Genomic DNA, 16,321 nt, shown 5'->3' on the forward strand with positions numbered 1-16,321 from the left:
CTACTCAGTGGTGCTCGAGCCTTACCTCAGGGTGCTGAAGCCTTAGCCCTCAAGCTCGAGCATGAGGCGTCGAAATTTGAAGAGTTGATTTTAAAGAAAAACTAAGCACCCAGGGCCTCATGCCAGACCTCAAGGATCGAGCACCATTATTCAAAGCTCAAGCCTTGAGTACCAAAAGCTCGAGCTCGAAACCAAAAGCTCGAGCCCTATGAAGCTTTGATCAAGCAATGTTAAAAGAACAGAATCCCAAAATATTCTAAATGTTGAAGGAAAAGATGCTTCAGAAAATAGTTGAAGAAATTTGACTAAATATAAAATTAAAGATCGAGCATTATCTTTTGAAGCTCGAGCAATAATTCCAAAAAGCTCGAGCTTTGCTCCTAAAAGCGCAAGCCTAAGCCCCAAAGCTCGAGCACCACTTTTTAAGCTCGAGCCTTCCAGAACAAATCAAATTTAAAGTTACGGAATTATTCTTTTCTAAGTCGTATCTCACTCCAGAAGACCTAAAAGCCCACCAAACCTTTATTTTCTTCTATAAAAGAAGGCACAGGCCTTGATAGAAGGAGTTTTTTGTTTTCGCATTATTCAGAAGACTGATATTGTAGTGGCGGCTTTTAGGGTTTTCATAACCTTAGAATGTGAAGATCCTGAGAAGAGAAGTATAGTCCGTGACGGTGAAGACGACAACAACACAGATGATATTCTACATCGTCATGAGTAGCTAATTTCTCTCTTGGGCACTAATGTAACCCATCTGATTTCTATGGTTTGATTGTTTCAACTCTGGGATATTTTTAATATATATTATATTTCTAATTACATGATTATGAGTAATCGAGACAACTCAATTGGATCTTTAAAGTTTTAATAGTTTTTGAATTGTTATTATCTTATCTTAGATATAACTGTTCATTAACTATACTCAACCCATTCTTATTGGATGGTATCTGACGGAGCCCTACCGGACATAAGAATGGAGATCATGTAATGATTTTCCAATGTTTTATAAATGAATATTTTCATAGTCTATGCTTAGGAAAGATGGATTGTTTATAAAATTAGTTAAAGTAAGTAGGTGAATAGTCCATGCTAACCACAAATAGGTTATAATTAACTGCAATTTATAAAACATCTTCCTTTAAAACTCAAGTTGAACGAATGTTATTGAGTTCAATTCATTTGAATTATAATTTGTTAAGTCCCCAGAGTTGAAATAGTTAACTATAGTATGAAGATTGTGGTGAAGTCAAAGCCCTAAGACATCGCTCTCTCTAATCACTTTAATTTAATTTAGTTTTATTTTATTTTATGTTTGTGACAACCAACCAATCAATCAATTCAACCAGTTACCTGTAAACTAAGATATTAGTTAAAAACAAAGCAAAGAAAACTCCTCTCCCTGTAGGATCGACACCCACTATATAGTACTATCCTACAAAGATTCGTGCTATTGCAAGTGGTAATAAACTAACACACATCAATATGAGACCATTGTTAGGATACGATTTTGATGTCTTAATAAGTTTAGGTGGACTGGCTGATAAGTTAGATCCATTCTATGTTATACCATTGTCAAGATATGGTTAGGATACTTCATTGTGCTATTTTCAGGATATGGCTACAATATTTTATATGTTGTCGTGCCATTGTCAGGATATGGTTATGGTAATTTATGATTGGTGTGCCATTGTCATGATATGGCTATATATATATATATATATATATATATATATATATATATATATATATATATATATATATATTTATGTGCCCTGATACGAGCTTGAGGTCTTGGAGTCAGTGGTTACGGCTGAGGCATATATTGCCGGTTGAGATGGATAGCTGGATGTACGAGATGTGTGTACCCTGATAGAAGGAGGACTCATGACCACCTTGTGTGTGATTTTCATGAGATACCCAATATCCGGTTGAGTCTACCCTACTGTCTAGTGAAAGTCTTTAGTGTGTGTGTGTGTGTATATATATATATCGACTATGTAGCTAATGCATGAGTTTGACTAGGGATGTATCGTTTATTGGATCTCTAATTGGGTTGTTGTAGAAATGACTTGTTCTTAGGTTTTGACTCCCTTTGTTACATTTTTCAAGTCCTCGTCAGTACCAAGCGTAGAGTAGTTCATGCGGATCAAAGACCACTCTTCCGGATTGTTGATGTAGGACATTATCCTAGTTTAATTTATTATTCAAACTTAGACTGTTTTATATCATTTCAGTTATGGATTTTATTTAGGGGTCCTTGTATGGATTCTCGGGTTGTACTTTGGAAGCTTAAGATATTTTTTATTTAGCATGTTGGATTTATTCAAAGTGTTGGAATCAGAAGATTATTTATTTATTATTTAATTTCCTTACAGCAATTATTTATTTATTTTATTATTTATTCCATTTGTATTTTGTGCTTGCTTATTATTAGTTGTTTGATATTTGCTAATTTTTAATGTGGACTTGATCAACCCATGACTTGAAAATTAGGGATATCACAACAGTGGTATGTTTTGATGCATTGGGTGGTCTAGTAAGGTGATAATGGGGACGATGGAGTGGGGTGAATGGTGGTTTCAGGTGGTTGGGGATGGGAGTTTGTAACTGATGGTGGCTTCTGCTGGTTGAAAGCCATTTCATTTTAGAGGTTTGGTTGTTGTCACTGGGATTGTGTTGTTTCTTTTAGATCAAAAAGTTTAACATTGGATTGTAATTTATAGTTTAAAAAGATATACCAGTCCCTAATCCAAAATTAAGGAACCACAGGAGTGTGAAGTTTGAATGGAATTTATGTACTAAAAACACCTTATTAGTTGTTTCTATGGAATTTAAATCCAAACCCAGTTTTTTAAATGGTATTAGCATTGTGTCAGTATTACCATTCCTATTAGAGATCGTTCTTGTATAATTTTGGAAAAGTAAAGATGGGTACTTTGATAATAATGAACAAGAGGATACTTTGTTTATCATAAAAGACTGAATAGTGAATTTCCATGTTGGTGTAATTAGTTTAAAAAGTCCATTTTAGAGAAGAATCAATTTTCTGAGTCTGTAAAATGCACCCCAAAACTCCACCATACTCAATTTTACCTAAACCATATTATATAGATGGTTACACACTAATGTGATGTGCTAGCCACATAAGCAATATGGTCTAATAATAGCTTGCCAATGTAAAGCTGCGATGTGGGCCAATGAGGAGGTGGCAAAATGACAATGATGTGGTTCAGCATAAATATGCCATAAAGCTAATATACGAGCATAAGGCAGCAACCACTCACTCTAGAATTGTGGAAGTGAAAGCAAGAAATTATGGAAAGTTACTAGAATTCTAAGACATTGGTATGACGTTTTTCATTTGTGGTAAAATGGTGCTCCTCACTCCGCATAGTTAACCGGTGCTCTCTGTACATCGAAGTTTCTGCTCCTCTCTATGTAGAGGTTCTCTGTTCATTAAAATTAGAGATTTTTTCAAGATGGAACGTGTTACAAGTGGGACTTGTCCCATATCGGATTTGAATGGGAGTTAAAGTGTGTATAAATGGGTGGGTGTGGAGCACTAAATAGCTTGAGTATGGGTGAGGATGCAGCACTCCAGTCAAATTTTCATCTGGGTGATCGAATTAGACCAGGTATTTTACTGATTTAATTTGTTACACATGTTGGGCAAAATTGTGGACATGTGGCCGACTACAGGACTGTCATGTGGATAATTAAGTTGCTATATTAATGGAGTCAACCCTAACTCTAATGTGGAAGTTGGTTCAAGTGGGTTGTAAGTGATGGACTGATATAAAGGACACATTTACAACCCACCACTCCTAATGGTTCGGAAACTTGATCATCTAGGTAAGAGCCACGTATATAAAACCCCAACATTTGCAAAACAAATGTATACGATATGAAACTTAAAAAAAAAAATTGAATATTCATTTTTCATTTTAATATGATGTTAAAGCTACATATATAGTTATTAAATTGTGAAAACATCAATCAATTCCCTAATGCTTCTATAGCCTACACAGCACAAGGGCGTATAATCACTCGGATCTCTCTTATAAAACTAATGGAGAACAACTCAGAAGTTCACCGTGATTTGCTACAACCACCATAGTTATACTTCAAAGAACAATTATATGCAGTAATTCACAGTTAATTGTAGAAGCCTTACATCTCTTTCTGTTCACTGTGGAGATAAGACTTCTCACAGTACTTAGCAGCAGAATAAAGTTGAGGCCTTAAGTTCTTCAGTCCTGGAAGTTAAAAATTATGGTTCAGATTGGAATCAGTGCAACAATTCACCATCAAACTGCATACTTCTCATACAAGAGAAATATTAAGGAAAATGCAGGGCAGCAAAACATATGTGAGCGCGAGCATTGTGCAATCAAGAATAAGAATAGATTCCAACAACTTAATTGGTCATATTGCTTACATTGCATTGGAATAAAATACTAAAATTTGAAGATGCAATATGATTTTTTTTTCTTGCCATATATTTCAAAAACATGCTTCATAATATTAACAATATCCAACTTTATAGATTGCACTAAAATTAGCAGCTTGTTACACTACCTATCATGTGGTTTTGCTATCGTAACCTTTTCTCCTGGTTTATGCAAAAAAAGGAGTGACGAACTCATTTTTTTTAAGTTAAAAGTTGGTGAATTTAACAAATATTATCATCCATACAAATTAATATCTTAGAACCAAAATATCCAATTAACTGTAGCTTTGTAAAGGAATTTGGGAATTAATAACGAAAGGCCCAAAAAACCTAAGAAATTTTTTGTTCTCTTTGAGTCTATTTTGAAGCTCTAAGTTGGTTCAAGTGGTTGTAAGTGATGGACTGTTATAAAGGACACATGACCGACGACAGAATTGTCGGGTGCAAGAAATTTTTTGTTCTCTTTGAGTCTATTTTCAAGCTCTAAATTGGTCAATCGATTTATAATTGAGCAAACAATAGATATATAAACAAATAGTTCTCAAGTTTCTAAATTATTGCATTTTACAGTAAATAGAAAGATTTACTTGACTGAGTAAACTTGAATACAGCTAATTAACTTGTAGGGAAAATTTTATTTCATTTATATTTTATAATTTACACAATATCACATATACAAAAATTTGACAAACAGAAATTTTTGACAATTTATATCATGAGCAACATACAAATTTACATTAGAATGACAACGTGATGGGATTCATGAAAGTTATAATTTACATGAACATCCAGTAAGTATAAAAATGAACATGATATGAGCAAAATGATTAAAAAATGAAAAAGTTTTTCTATTTTGGAAAGTAATAACAGAAATTGGGGAGGAAAAATATTTGCTTTGGAAATGAAGAAACGTGTAATGCATTGTTCTAAAATCGTTATAGGTTTTAAATTCTTTTTGATTTTGAATCTAAGTCACGAATTTGGTACTCCCAAACATGACATAGAATTTAGAGGGATGAAAATATATTTCTAGAGATATGCACACGTCATGTCATATGAAAGAGGGCTCTTTTTTAGGTATGATAACGAGGTAGAGTTGTAACGGGTTTGGATATACCCTACCCCGTTCCGTTAGAAAATTCTTCACACCAACTTCGCCCCTACTCCGGAATAAGTTTATAATTGATATATTCTGATATTGACTCCGCACCGTGTACTAAGTTTAATTGCGAGACAGAACGGGTCATACCAGTTTTATTATTTAGTAAAAAAAATTGTCCCAATGCGCTCAAATTAGGCTAATAAATAAAGTGACCCAACTTTTAAATTACTAAATAGTAAATACTAATATAGCAAAGTAACAAGGATCTTAAATTTAAATTTATTTTTTATATATATATAAAATATATATTTAAAGATATATATATAATCGGGATGGGGCAACACGGGTTCATCACTAAATCGGCCTCGCCGTTGCCCAAACCCGTTTCGAGTTTTCCCAGGTGTGGGGGCAAAAATCTCCCCTTCCAATTAAGACAAGACATATCAGCACATAAGGAGACCACCACAAATACTGAGACTATTCAACCTTCAAATTGGGCCTCTACAAGAAGCTTAGGCCAGGTTATTAAGCATAATGGGCTGAACTTATTAAGAAGGCCAGTGATAATAAAACCCCAAGCCCAATTACAAATATGTTACTAAACCCATTTTTAGTAACAGTATTATTAGAAGAAGAATTATAATCTAACCAACAGGCATGTGGCCTAGCGGTATCAAGCTCCTACTTCTCAAAGAGAGGTAAGGGGTTCGAGTCTCCGTGGAGGCATGTGTGTGTGAGTACCAACTAGAAAAAAAAATAATAAATAAATAAATAAATAATAAAATAAAATAATTATAATCTACGGAAACCAAATAATGTAAATCCTTGTTATAAGGAAAGTATGATGTAATTCAGATTCTTAAGGGACAAGCAATGCAAGTCCTAAAAGGAATCTATTATGGTTTTTTCTATATAAAAAGGGCTCAGAACCCTTAATAAAGGGGAGACAAAAAAAAAGGGCAAGGCCCCAAAAAAGAGAGATCCAATTCTCATTGTCAGAACTACGTTCCGACCTGATTCCCACGCTCCATGTGGGATACGTAGGCAATCTAGGTAATCCTAGGTTCGGTCATATCATCAAAATACCCCTTATCTCTATATAATTTCTCTAGTTCGTGGTTTGTTCTATATTATTATTTTGAGTGTGGTCTTTATAGAGAATTCGTTAACTTGTCAAAGTCGAGCGAATTTTTGCACCTACACTTTGGCGCCATTTGTGGGAAACCTTTAGAAATATATCCCCACCAAAGTTACAACACTTCAAATTAAAATCTCCGACGTGACTTTTATCCACCTTTTTCCAACCGCCACCGCGTATCGACGGCCAAAGGATCCACATGTTTCTCACACAAAGATCTGGCCGGTGAGATTTTCAGACAATCCAACCCGATGCACAACGCGTGTTCCAGCGTACCCAAACCTTTGCAGACACAACATGGTGATGGGTCTCTAATCAGATAAGTTTCCCAACTTGATTTTTACAGTTAAATCTTTAGTAAAAATTATATATAAATATATATATATATATCAATATTATATATGCATATATATATATAATTTCACACATGCTGCAAACAATATGTTTTTCATGTTTCTTCAAAATCCATACCACGAAATACTATAGCTGAATCTGAAAAGAGAAATTTCCTTCATGAGTGATTGGTTATTGAATTTTGCATAAGATGAAATGCCATCAAAGGGTGGCAGCATCATAAAACACAAGGTGGTCCACATCTGTATATCTGACCTCCATAAGGCCAGCAACAACACCACCATGGCAGCATTCTGCATCGCGTCACATTGCGCTTGTTGCCACCAAGTCATGATGCATTCACGAATTCCTGTGACTTGAAATTAAAAATTACTAGTCTAACAATGTGACGCGAAGCCAGTGTTCCTCACACGGCCAGATCCCTCTGCGCAACAAGCGCAAACGTCCGAAGCCCGTGTTCCTCACACGGCCAAATCCCTCTACGCAACAAGCGCAAATGTCCGAAGTTCGTGTTCCTCACACGGCCAGATCCCTCTCTGGAACAATCGGCGGCATTCAAATGGATTTTCAGACACCCAACTCTGATGCGTTTGTGTTGCACTCGTCAAATAAACAGATGGGTTTCAACCCAACCTTTTCAGAACGCAAAGTGATTCTTTCTAGTCCACTCCACTCTCTTTTTATCTCTCAAAAAAAAAGGGAAGCTAGAAATTGTGAGAAGACCTTCTGTCTTCGTCCTGCCGTCGCCGGGACTAAAGTCCTTTCTATTATGCTCTTCCTTCTCTCTGGCTCCATCCAAGTGCACGTTATTACTCGGATACTCGACGAGTTTCCAGAATTGTCGACGTTCAATCACTATCTAACGGTGACACACCTTACCACCAATATCAACAACCGAGAGACCATCACCGTCTACACCGTCAACAACACCAGGATGTCAGATCTGTTCTCCAAACACCCCTCTGTCTCTGCCCTAAAAAATATTCTCTCTTTTTACTTGCTCTTGGATTACTTCGGCTCCAAGAAGCTCCACCAGGTTACCAATGGCACCGCCTTAGCTGCCACCATACCCCAAGCCAGCAGCTTGGCTTCCGGCCCATCCAGTTTAGTCAACATCGCAGGTCTCAAACGTGGCAAAGTCGGCTTCGGAGTCGAAGACAATAACGGCAATCTCGATGCTATTTTCTTCAAGTCAGTTCATGAGATTCTGTGCAACATCTTCGTCATCCAGATCGTCAAGATCTTGCCATCGCCGAAGCCTGAAGCTCCTTCTCCTGGCCCAAGCACAATGAATCTAACACTTCTTATGTTGGCTCACAGCTGCAAAGTCTTTGCTGACACTTTACTAGCTTCCGATGTTGAAAATATGTACTAGGACAATATTGATGGTGGATTGACGGTGTTTGTCCCATCGACGATGCTTTCATGAACTTCTTGCCGAAGTACAAGAACTTGACCGTGGCGAGGAAGCAGGCTCTGCTGGAGTATCATGGTGTTTCGGTGTATCAATCGTTGTCAATATTGAATTCCAACAACGGTCCTATGAACACTCAGACCACCGACAGAGCTAGAAAGCATGATTTCACGGTTCAGAACGACGGCGAAGGTGTGATGTTAAAGACGAAGATAGTTACAGCAAAAATAACAGGGACTATAATTGACGTACTGCCATTGACAATTTTCTCGATCGGTAAGGTTTTGATGCCGATGGAATTATTCAAGGCTGCTCTGACACCCGAATCAGTACTGGAGGCGGAGGCGGAGGCTCCATAGCCGTCGAAGAAAACGCCAGTCCAAGCGTTGGACTCTCCTGCAGGTTCTCCAACGGATTCTTCGGAAAAAGATCCGGTGGATTAGACTACTAATGAGAACGGCGTCATTGGATTCACTTGTGGTAGATTTGTTATGGCCTCTTTAAGTTTGTGGTTGGTGTTTTTACTGAGCTTTGCCCCCATTAGCCGATGTTGTACATGAGCTCTCACTGGTAAACCTGCAACAACCAGTGGGTAAAGTATAAACAAGCCATCATGTTTGCATACCAAAATTACTTAGCAAATAAGTTGGCCTTGGTCATTTGAATTCGGATTCAATTGATCTAGGACATACGTATACAAAGGGAATATGAACCAAACCACTTTTCAACTCCAACCTGCAACCACAACAAAGAACACTCTTCATGTGGACAATCTGTGTTGCGGTCGAAATAATATTTGCCCAACAATCACAATACCAACAGAGGCAGTATATTCTCTTCAAAAAGATAAGTAAAATCATTACAGTTGAAAATCCAATTTACTTCATTATATATTACTTGTTACTCATTGATTTTACACTTTGGCAGAAAATATTTAATGTTTGTTTAATAGACCGTGCCAAGTCCATATACATTCAGATAGTGTTAAAAAAATGCAAACAAAGTTCAACACCAAAATCGCAAATTAGGGATCGCCAAAGGAGTAGTCCTGTACAATTTTGCAGCAAATAATCAAAGGACTTAAAAGGTATTCCAATGGTTTAATCATCGATCAAAGTACGATCGTCTCTTCAATTAATGTTTTCTTCTTGATTTCTATAGTGAATCGAAACCAACGAGCCATGATTAAGGCCAAGGTTTTTCTTGTAGAAATTAAGAAGGCGATAAATCTATAGAATTTATACTCGCATATTGGGACATTGAGTTTATGCAAAACCACTATCCTGTTGATCCCCAAGGGTATATATCAAAATCTTGGTTTACCTGGATTATATTATTTGATTTTAATCATGATCTTCAGAGCAGTGGAGTACTCATCAAATTGGCATAAATGTCTTTCAAAATTAAAATTATTTTCTCTTGGAGAAGTACCCAGAGTACTAAGATTTCTTGATTAGATGTATGGGTTGTTTCAATAGCTTCTTGGGTTCTGATACAAAAGTTACCTGCTATTATCACTTTTTATTTGCTTATATTTATGTTCTGCTTAAACTCCATAGTTGGTTTTGTTTTAAAAAAAATATAAAAAATGCAGAACACGAAAACTTTAGTTCAAAACACTTGCCACATATATCGACTCCTTTAAGATAAGGAAACATTCAAACATCGCAAAGAGGGCCTATTGGTAACAAAGGCAGCCCACGAGCCATCTCCAAGCCCTGTGTCCAAAGAACCTCAAGAGTCCGAATGGATTAAATTTCCTCTAAGGCACGAAGAACTGCCGAGGAATAAAATTCTTCTTCGGACCTCAAGTGTCCAAGAACTTCAAAATTCCTCTAAGGCATGAAGAACTGCCGAGGAATAAAATTCTTCTTCAGACCTTAAGTGTCTGAGAACTTCAAGATTCCTCCAAGGCACAAAGAGCTGCCGAGGAATTAAATTCTTCTTTGAACCTCAAGTGTCCGAGAACTTCAAAATTCCTCTAAGGCACGAAGAGCTGCCGAGGAATAAAATTCTTCTTCGGACCTCAAGTGTCTGAGAACTTCAAATCTACTCCAAGGCACAAAGAGCTACCTAGGAATAGAATTCGTCTTCGGACCTCAAGAGTTAGAGGATCTCAAATTTTCTCCAGGGCACAAAGAGCTGCCGAGGAATAAAATTCGTCCTTAGACCTCAAGTGTCCGAGAACTTCAAATTTCCTCCAAGGCACAAAGAGCTGCCTAGGAATAAAATTCGTCTTCGGATCTCAAGAGTCCGAGGATTTCAAACTTCCTCTAGCGCACACAGGGCCGCCGAGGAATAAAATTAATCTTCGGACCTCAAGAGTCCGTAGATTTCAAAATTCCTTTAAAGCATAACGAGCTACAAAGAGGAATAAAATTCATCTTCGAACCTCAAGAGTCCGAGGACTTCAAAATTCCTCTAACGCATAACAAGCTGCAAAGAGGAATAAAATTCATCTTCGAACCTCAAGAGTCTGAGGATTTCAAAATTCCTCCAACGCATAACGAGCTGTAAAGAGGAATAAAATTCATCTTCGGACCTCAAGAGTCCGAGGACTTCAAAATTCCCCTAACACATAACGAGCTGCAATGAGGAATAAAATTTTATGAAAATTACCTCAAATACGTCGAAGTTTAAATTCTCATGAAAAAATTCTCTAAGGTACAAAACAATGCCGATGAATAAAATTACATGAAAATTACCTCGAACTCAAATACGTCGAAGGTTAAATTTTCATGTAAACTTCTCCAAAGCACAGAGAGTGCCAATGCGTATAATTACATGAAAATTATCTACATCGCCGCCATCAAACGAGGCATATTTTTCTTTCCTTCATGGGGGCAATACCTTCCATAATGGGGGCAATATAAGCAGCCCTAAAGAGATATTAAGAAAAGAAAACATATTCTCTTTTTTTTAAGCCCAGACTATTTGGCCTAAATACAGTTCCTCTCAGGCTCACAGCCGAGGAACTACATGCCTCAGACCTCCAGAGTCCGGTACATTACAGTTCCTCTCAGGCTCATCGCTGAGGAACTACACACCTTGGACTTCGAAAGTCCTATACATTACAATTCCTCTTAGGCTCATAGCCGAGGAACTATATACCTCGAACTTCGAGAGTCCAGTACTTTACAGTTCCTCTCAGGCTCACAGCCGAGGAACTACATGCCTCAGACCTCCAGAGTCCGGTACATTACAGTTCCTCTCAGGCTCATCGCTGAGGAACTACACACCTCGGACTTCGAGAGTCCAATACATTACAGTTCCTCTCAGGCTCATGGCCAAGGAACTACATGCCCTCGAACCTCAAAAGTCTAGTACAATACAATTCCTCTTAGGCATATAGCTGAGGAATTACATGCCTCGAACCTCCAGAGTCCGGTACATTACAGTTCCTCTCAGGCTCATCGCTGAGAAACTACACACCTTAGACTTCGAGAGTCCTATACATTACAATTCCTCTCAGGCTCATCGTTGAGGAACTACACACCTCGGACTCCGAAAGTCCGATACATTACAGTTCCTCTCAGGCTAATGGCCAAGGAACTACATGCCCTCAGACCTTAAGAGTCCGGTACAATATAGTTCCTCTTAGGCACATAGCCGAGGAACTACATGCCTCGGACGTCCAGAGTCCGGTACATTACAGTTCCTCTCAGGCTCATCGCTGAGGAACTACACACCTCAGACTTCGAGAGTCCGATACATTACAATTCCTCTTAGGCTCATAGCCGAGGAACTATATACCTCGAACTTCGAGAGTCCGGTACTTTACAGTTCCTCTCAGGCTTGTGGCCGATGAACTTACTACCTCGGACCTTAAGAGTCCGATACAATAAAGTTCCTCTCAGGCTCATAGCCGAGGAACTACATACCTCGGACTTTGAGAATCCGGTACTTTACAGTTCCTCTCAGGCTCATGGCCGACGAACTTACTACCTCGGACCAGAAGAGTCCGATACATTACAGTTCCTCTCAAGCTCATAACCGAGGAACTACATACCTCGAACTTCGAGAGTCCAGTACTTTACAGTTCTTCTCAGGCTCATAGCCGATGAACTTACTACCTCGGACTGGAAGAATCCGATACATTACAGTTCCTCTCAGGCTCATAGCCGAGGAACTACATGCCTCAGCTCTCCAGAGTCCGGTACAATACAGTTCCTCTCAGGCTCATGGCCAAGGAACTACATGCCCTCGGACCTTACGAGTCCGAGGAGCTCAAGTTTCCTCTAAGACACAAGAGCTGCCGAGGAATAAACATTTGCCTTCAGACCTCAAGAGTCCGAGTACCTCAAAATTTCTTTAAGGCATAAAAGTGCCACGGAACAAAATGACATGAAAATTACCTCAAACTCAAAGAAGTCAACGGTTTAAATTTTCATATCAAAACTTCTGAAGCACAGAGCAGTGCTGAGGATAAAAATAAATTACCTCGGAATGCTAATCGGGAAAGTTGAAGCTAATTGCTCAAGAAAAACACTATTTTGATCTCCAAAATGATCATTAAAAATGATCACCATCATTATTCATTAAGGCTAGTCACCTAAGCTAATCGCCAAGAGTGATCGTCGTCAATCTGAAAAAATAAAAGCACCAATAGCTTAAATAGAAGAAGGCTCAACATAAGACGCCACCTTTGAGCATGGGGGCACCTCAACTACAACCTCCTCAGAAACCTTGATTTTGGGTCTTCGTACTTTCCAAGAAGACAAATAAGTCACTGCCTTCAAGGCATACTGTCTCAATTTTTCAATTCCCTCTAGTTATGGCTACCACGTCAAACTAGAGGGGATTGGGGGCAAAGTGTTGGGGCAAAAATCTCCCATTCCAATTAAAACAAGACATATCAGCACATAAGGGGACCACCACAGATACTGAGACTATTCAACCTTCAAATTGGGCCTCTACAAGAAGCTTGGGCCAGGTTAACTAAGCATAATGGGCTGAACTTATTAAGAAGGCCCGAGATGATAAAACCCCAAGCCCAATTACGAATATGTTACTAAACCCATTTTTAGTAACAGTATTATTAGAAGAAGAATTATAATCTATGGAAACCAAATAATGTAAATCCTTGTTATAAGGAAAGTATGATGTAATTCAGATTCTTAAGGGATAAGCAATGCGAGTCCTAAAAGGAATCTATTATGGTTTTTCCTATATAAAAAGGGCTCAGGACCCTCAATAAGGGGGAGACAGAAAAAAGGGCAAGGCCCCCAAAAAAGAGAGATCCAATTCTCATTGTCAGAACTACGTTCCGACCTGATTCACACGCTCCATATGGGATACGTAGGCAATCTAGGTAATCTTAGGTTCGGTCATATCATCAAAATACCCCTTATCTCTATATAATTTCTCTAGTTCGTGGCTTGTTCTATATTATTATTTTGAGTGTAGTAATTATAGAGAATTCGTTGACTTGTCAAAATCGAGCGAATCTTTGCACCTACACTAGTTGACTAATACAGTGTCTCGATTTCAAGGTAATTGTCCACAAATCCATTTCTAATTTATATATCATATATCATAATGCAGAATTACAAATAAAATAATGAGGGTAATAAATCATTATAAATTCATAATTAGAAATAAATTAGATAATTGGAAAACATCTAAAAGAATTTGTACCTTCTTCAAATGTCATTGGTGCCCCACCAAGTTTGTGTTACAAGCCCAGCCCAAATCCTAATTTTGTGTTTTTTTTTAGGTTAAATGTAACTTTGGCTGTTCCTATAAAAGTAGAAAGTGAAGGAACTCATATCATCATCACGACGGTCCGAGAGAAGGTTGAAGGGCACCTGGTAAGATTAACAACGATCAGGTGAGTTCCGTTGCTCATAGCACTCGCAATCACCTTTCATTACCAATGATTTATATTTACAGAACAACACTCTCAGTTGGTTTTAGATGCTCTTCTATTTTAGATTCAACAATCCATAATAAACTGTTTTCATCATCATCTCTGAAATCCATCTCAACTTCCACAAATCAACACTCATTTACAGTCAATTACCTCATCAATTCATGTGGGTTGAGTCCAGAAACTGCTATTTCATCTTCCAAATACGTCCATTTTAAAACCCTAGACAAACCAGATTCAGTTATCAACTTGTTCACGAACCATGGATTCAGCAAAACCCAGATCTCAGCTGTCATCAGAAAACGCCCAACAATTCTCTTATCGGATCCCAAGGACACCCTTTTGCCCAAAATGGACTTCTTTTACTCCATCGGCATTTCCAGCACTGAGCTGGCGAAGATAGTATCCAGTAAACCAAATGTATTGATACGGAGCTTGAAGAACCAAATCATACCATCTTTCAATTTGTTGAAGAGTAAATTACTTTATTCAAATGACAAGTTTATCACGGCCTTCAAACGATTTCCTGAGATTGTAGCTCATGATCACAATGCTATTACATTCCCCAACATTGAAAATTTGAGACAACATGGCTTGCCAGATTCGAGTATTGTGTTCTTACTTACTACTGAGCCTAGGTCACTCATGATGAAGCCTGATAGATTCAATGAGGTAGTGGATGATTGTAAGAAATTGGGTTTCAACCCTTCAAAATTAGTGTTTGTTTTGGCGATTAAGGCAATGACGGCAATGAGCAAATCAACATGGAAAAGGAAGATGGAGGTTTATGAGAGGTGGGGATGGTCTGAGGAAGAAACAATGTTGGCTTTTACAAAACATCCCTGCTGTATGATGATATCCGAGGAGAAGATAATGGGGGTGCTGAATTTTTATGTCAACACAATGGGTTGGGAGTCTTCTGTAATTGCGCATCGTCCAAAATTAATGTCATTGAGCTTGGGTGAGATGATAATTCCCAGGTGTTCAGTACTTCAAGTTTTGTTGTCGAAAGGTTTGATTAAGAAACCCATTAGCCTACCGACATTGTTGGAGTCCACAGAGAGTTTGTTCCTCAAGAAATTTGTGACCTTTTATGAGGAGGAAGCTCCTCAGTTGTTGAAACTATATCAAAGCAAAATTGGACCTTTCAAAATTACATCAAGGTAAATGTGGAACATATCAATTGTAGAATATCTACTTCATTGTTGAAGTGGCTTGCTTACACATCCCCTCGTCTTTTACTTGCTCTCATTTCCACCCTCTGCTATCACACCACGACCTTTTTGAACTAGGTCTTTATGAACAGTTTCTTTTGTTGGGAATGTTATGATCTTAATTCAATGTTTTTGGTTACAAAATGCTTAGACAGCATTAATACATCTTTTACTAATTATGCATGCATTTAGCTGAATAATTGATTATTTTTGTGCAACTCCGACTCTGCAAGATCTTCTTAATCTTTAATTTGAAGCATAGATAAACTCAATAACAGTCATGTTACTATAGGATTGATATTTTATTTCAGTTCTACTTGAATATAACTTCTTTTTTTTTTTGGGTCAATTCCTTAAGTGGCTGCTGTAGGAATTCATTTTGATCTGCGCATAGCTATTCTTCATTCTCATGTTAATGGGCCTATGGACATGCATGATAATACAGTTTAATTTCAGAGTGGTTTAGATGTTGGCATTGACCTCTACTTGGAGTGAGGTAGCATAAGTCTCTTCCAGTGAAGTGGTGAGCGGTTCTCGACGATCTGCCACCCCGAGGAGTGAAATGTTTGGACTTTGTAGTAGAGGATGGTTGAGGATTTTGTGCTAAACTGTGAGGCCACCACAAGCTAAATAGTTTGAGCAATGTTTACCTGTTTGAAGCTATAGATGATGAAATAATTTGAAATGGAAAGCAGATGAAGTCGGCACTTTGGCCTCTGAGTCGTTGAACCTTTACGATACTCATCAATTTTTCGGCTTAGGGTCAGTCTTTAGGAGATT

The 16,321-nt window shown here is 37.9% G+C and overlaps 2 protein-coding genes across 2 annotated transcripts; both read left to right on the top strand.

The window, feature by feature from the left end:
* Positions 1-7,540: 7,540 nt before the first annotated feature.
* LOC132270368 (fasciclin-like arabinogalactan protein 1) lies at positions 7,541-8,817 on the top strand. Its single transcript, XM_059771547.1, is given in 2 exon segments — positions 7,541-8,444; positions 8,447-8,817. Coding segments are annotated over 2 exon segments (1,275 nt in total).
* A 3,774-nt stretch (positions 8,818-12,591) lies between these two features.
* On the top strand, positions 12,592-15,494 carry LOC132270377 (transcription termination factor MTERF8, chloroplastic-like). The gene is made up of 3 exons (XM_059771556.1): positions 12,592-12,689; positions 14,175-14,288; positions 14,375-15,494. The coding sequence occupies exons 1-3, from the start codon at positions 12,592-12,594 to the stop codon at positions 15,492-15,494; spliced, it is 1,332 nt and encodes a 443-aa protein (XP_059627539.1).
* The last annotated feature ends 827 nt before the right edge of the window (positions 15,495-16,321 follow it).

Source organism: Cornus florida, unplaced genomic scaffold (assembly GCF_030987335.1).
Source record: "Cornus florida cultivar Cherokee Brave unplaced genomic scaffold, ASM3098733v1 CherokeeBrave_3.0.0_Hap2_Chr01, whole genome shotgun sequence".
NCBI classification, from domain to species: domain Eukaryota; kingdom Viridiplantae; phylum Streptophyta; class Magnoliopsida; order Cornales; family Cornaceae; genus Cornus; species Cornus florida.

What these genes read in the sequence shown, in the direction of transcription:
- LOC132270377 (XM_059771556.1), top strand. Translation starts at nt 12,592, where the DNA reads ATGCCTCAGCTCTCCAGAGTCCGGTACAATACAGTTCCTCTCAGGCTC. An exon ending in TACGAGTCCGAGGAGCTCAA is followed by an intron (nt 12,690 to 14,174) that starts GTTTCCTCTAAG and finishes GTTTTTTTTTAG; the next exon opens with GTTAAATGTAACTTTGGCTG. An exon ending in GTAAGATTAACAACGATCAG is followed by an intron (nt 14,289 to 14,374) that starts GTGAGTTCCGTT and finishes AGTTGGTTTTAG; the next exon opens with ATGCTCTTCTATTTTAGATT.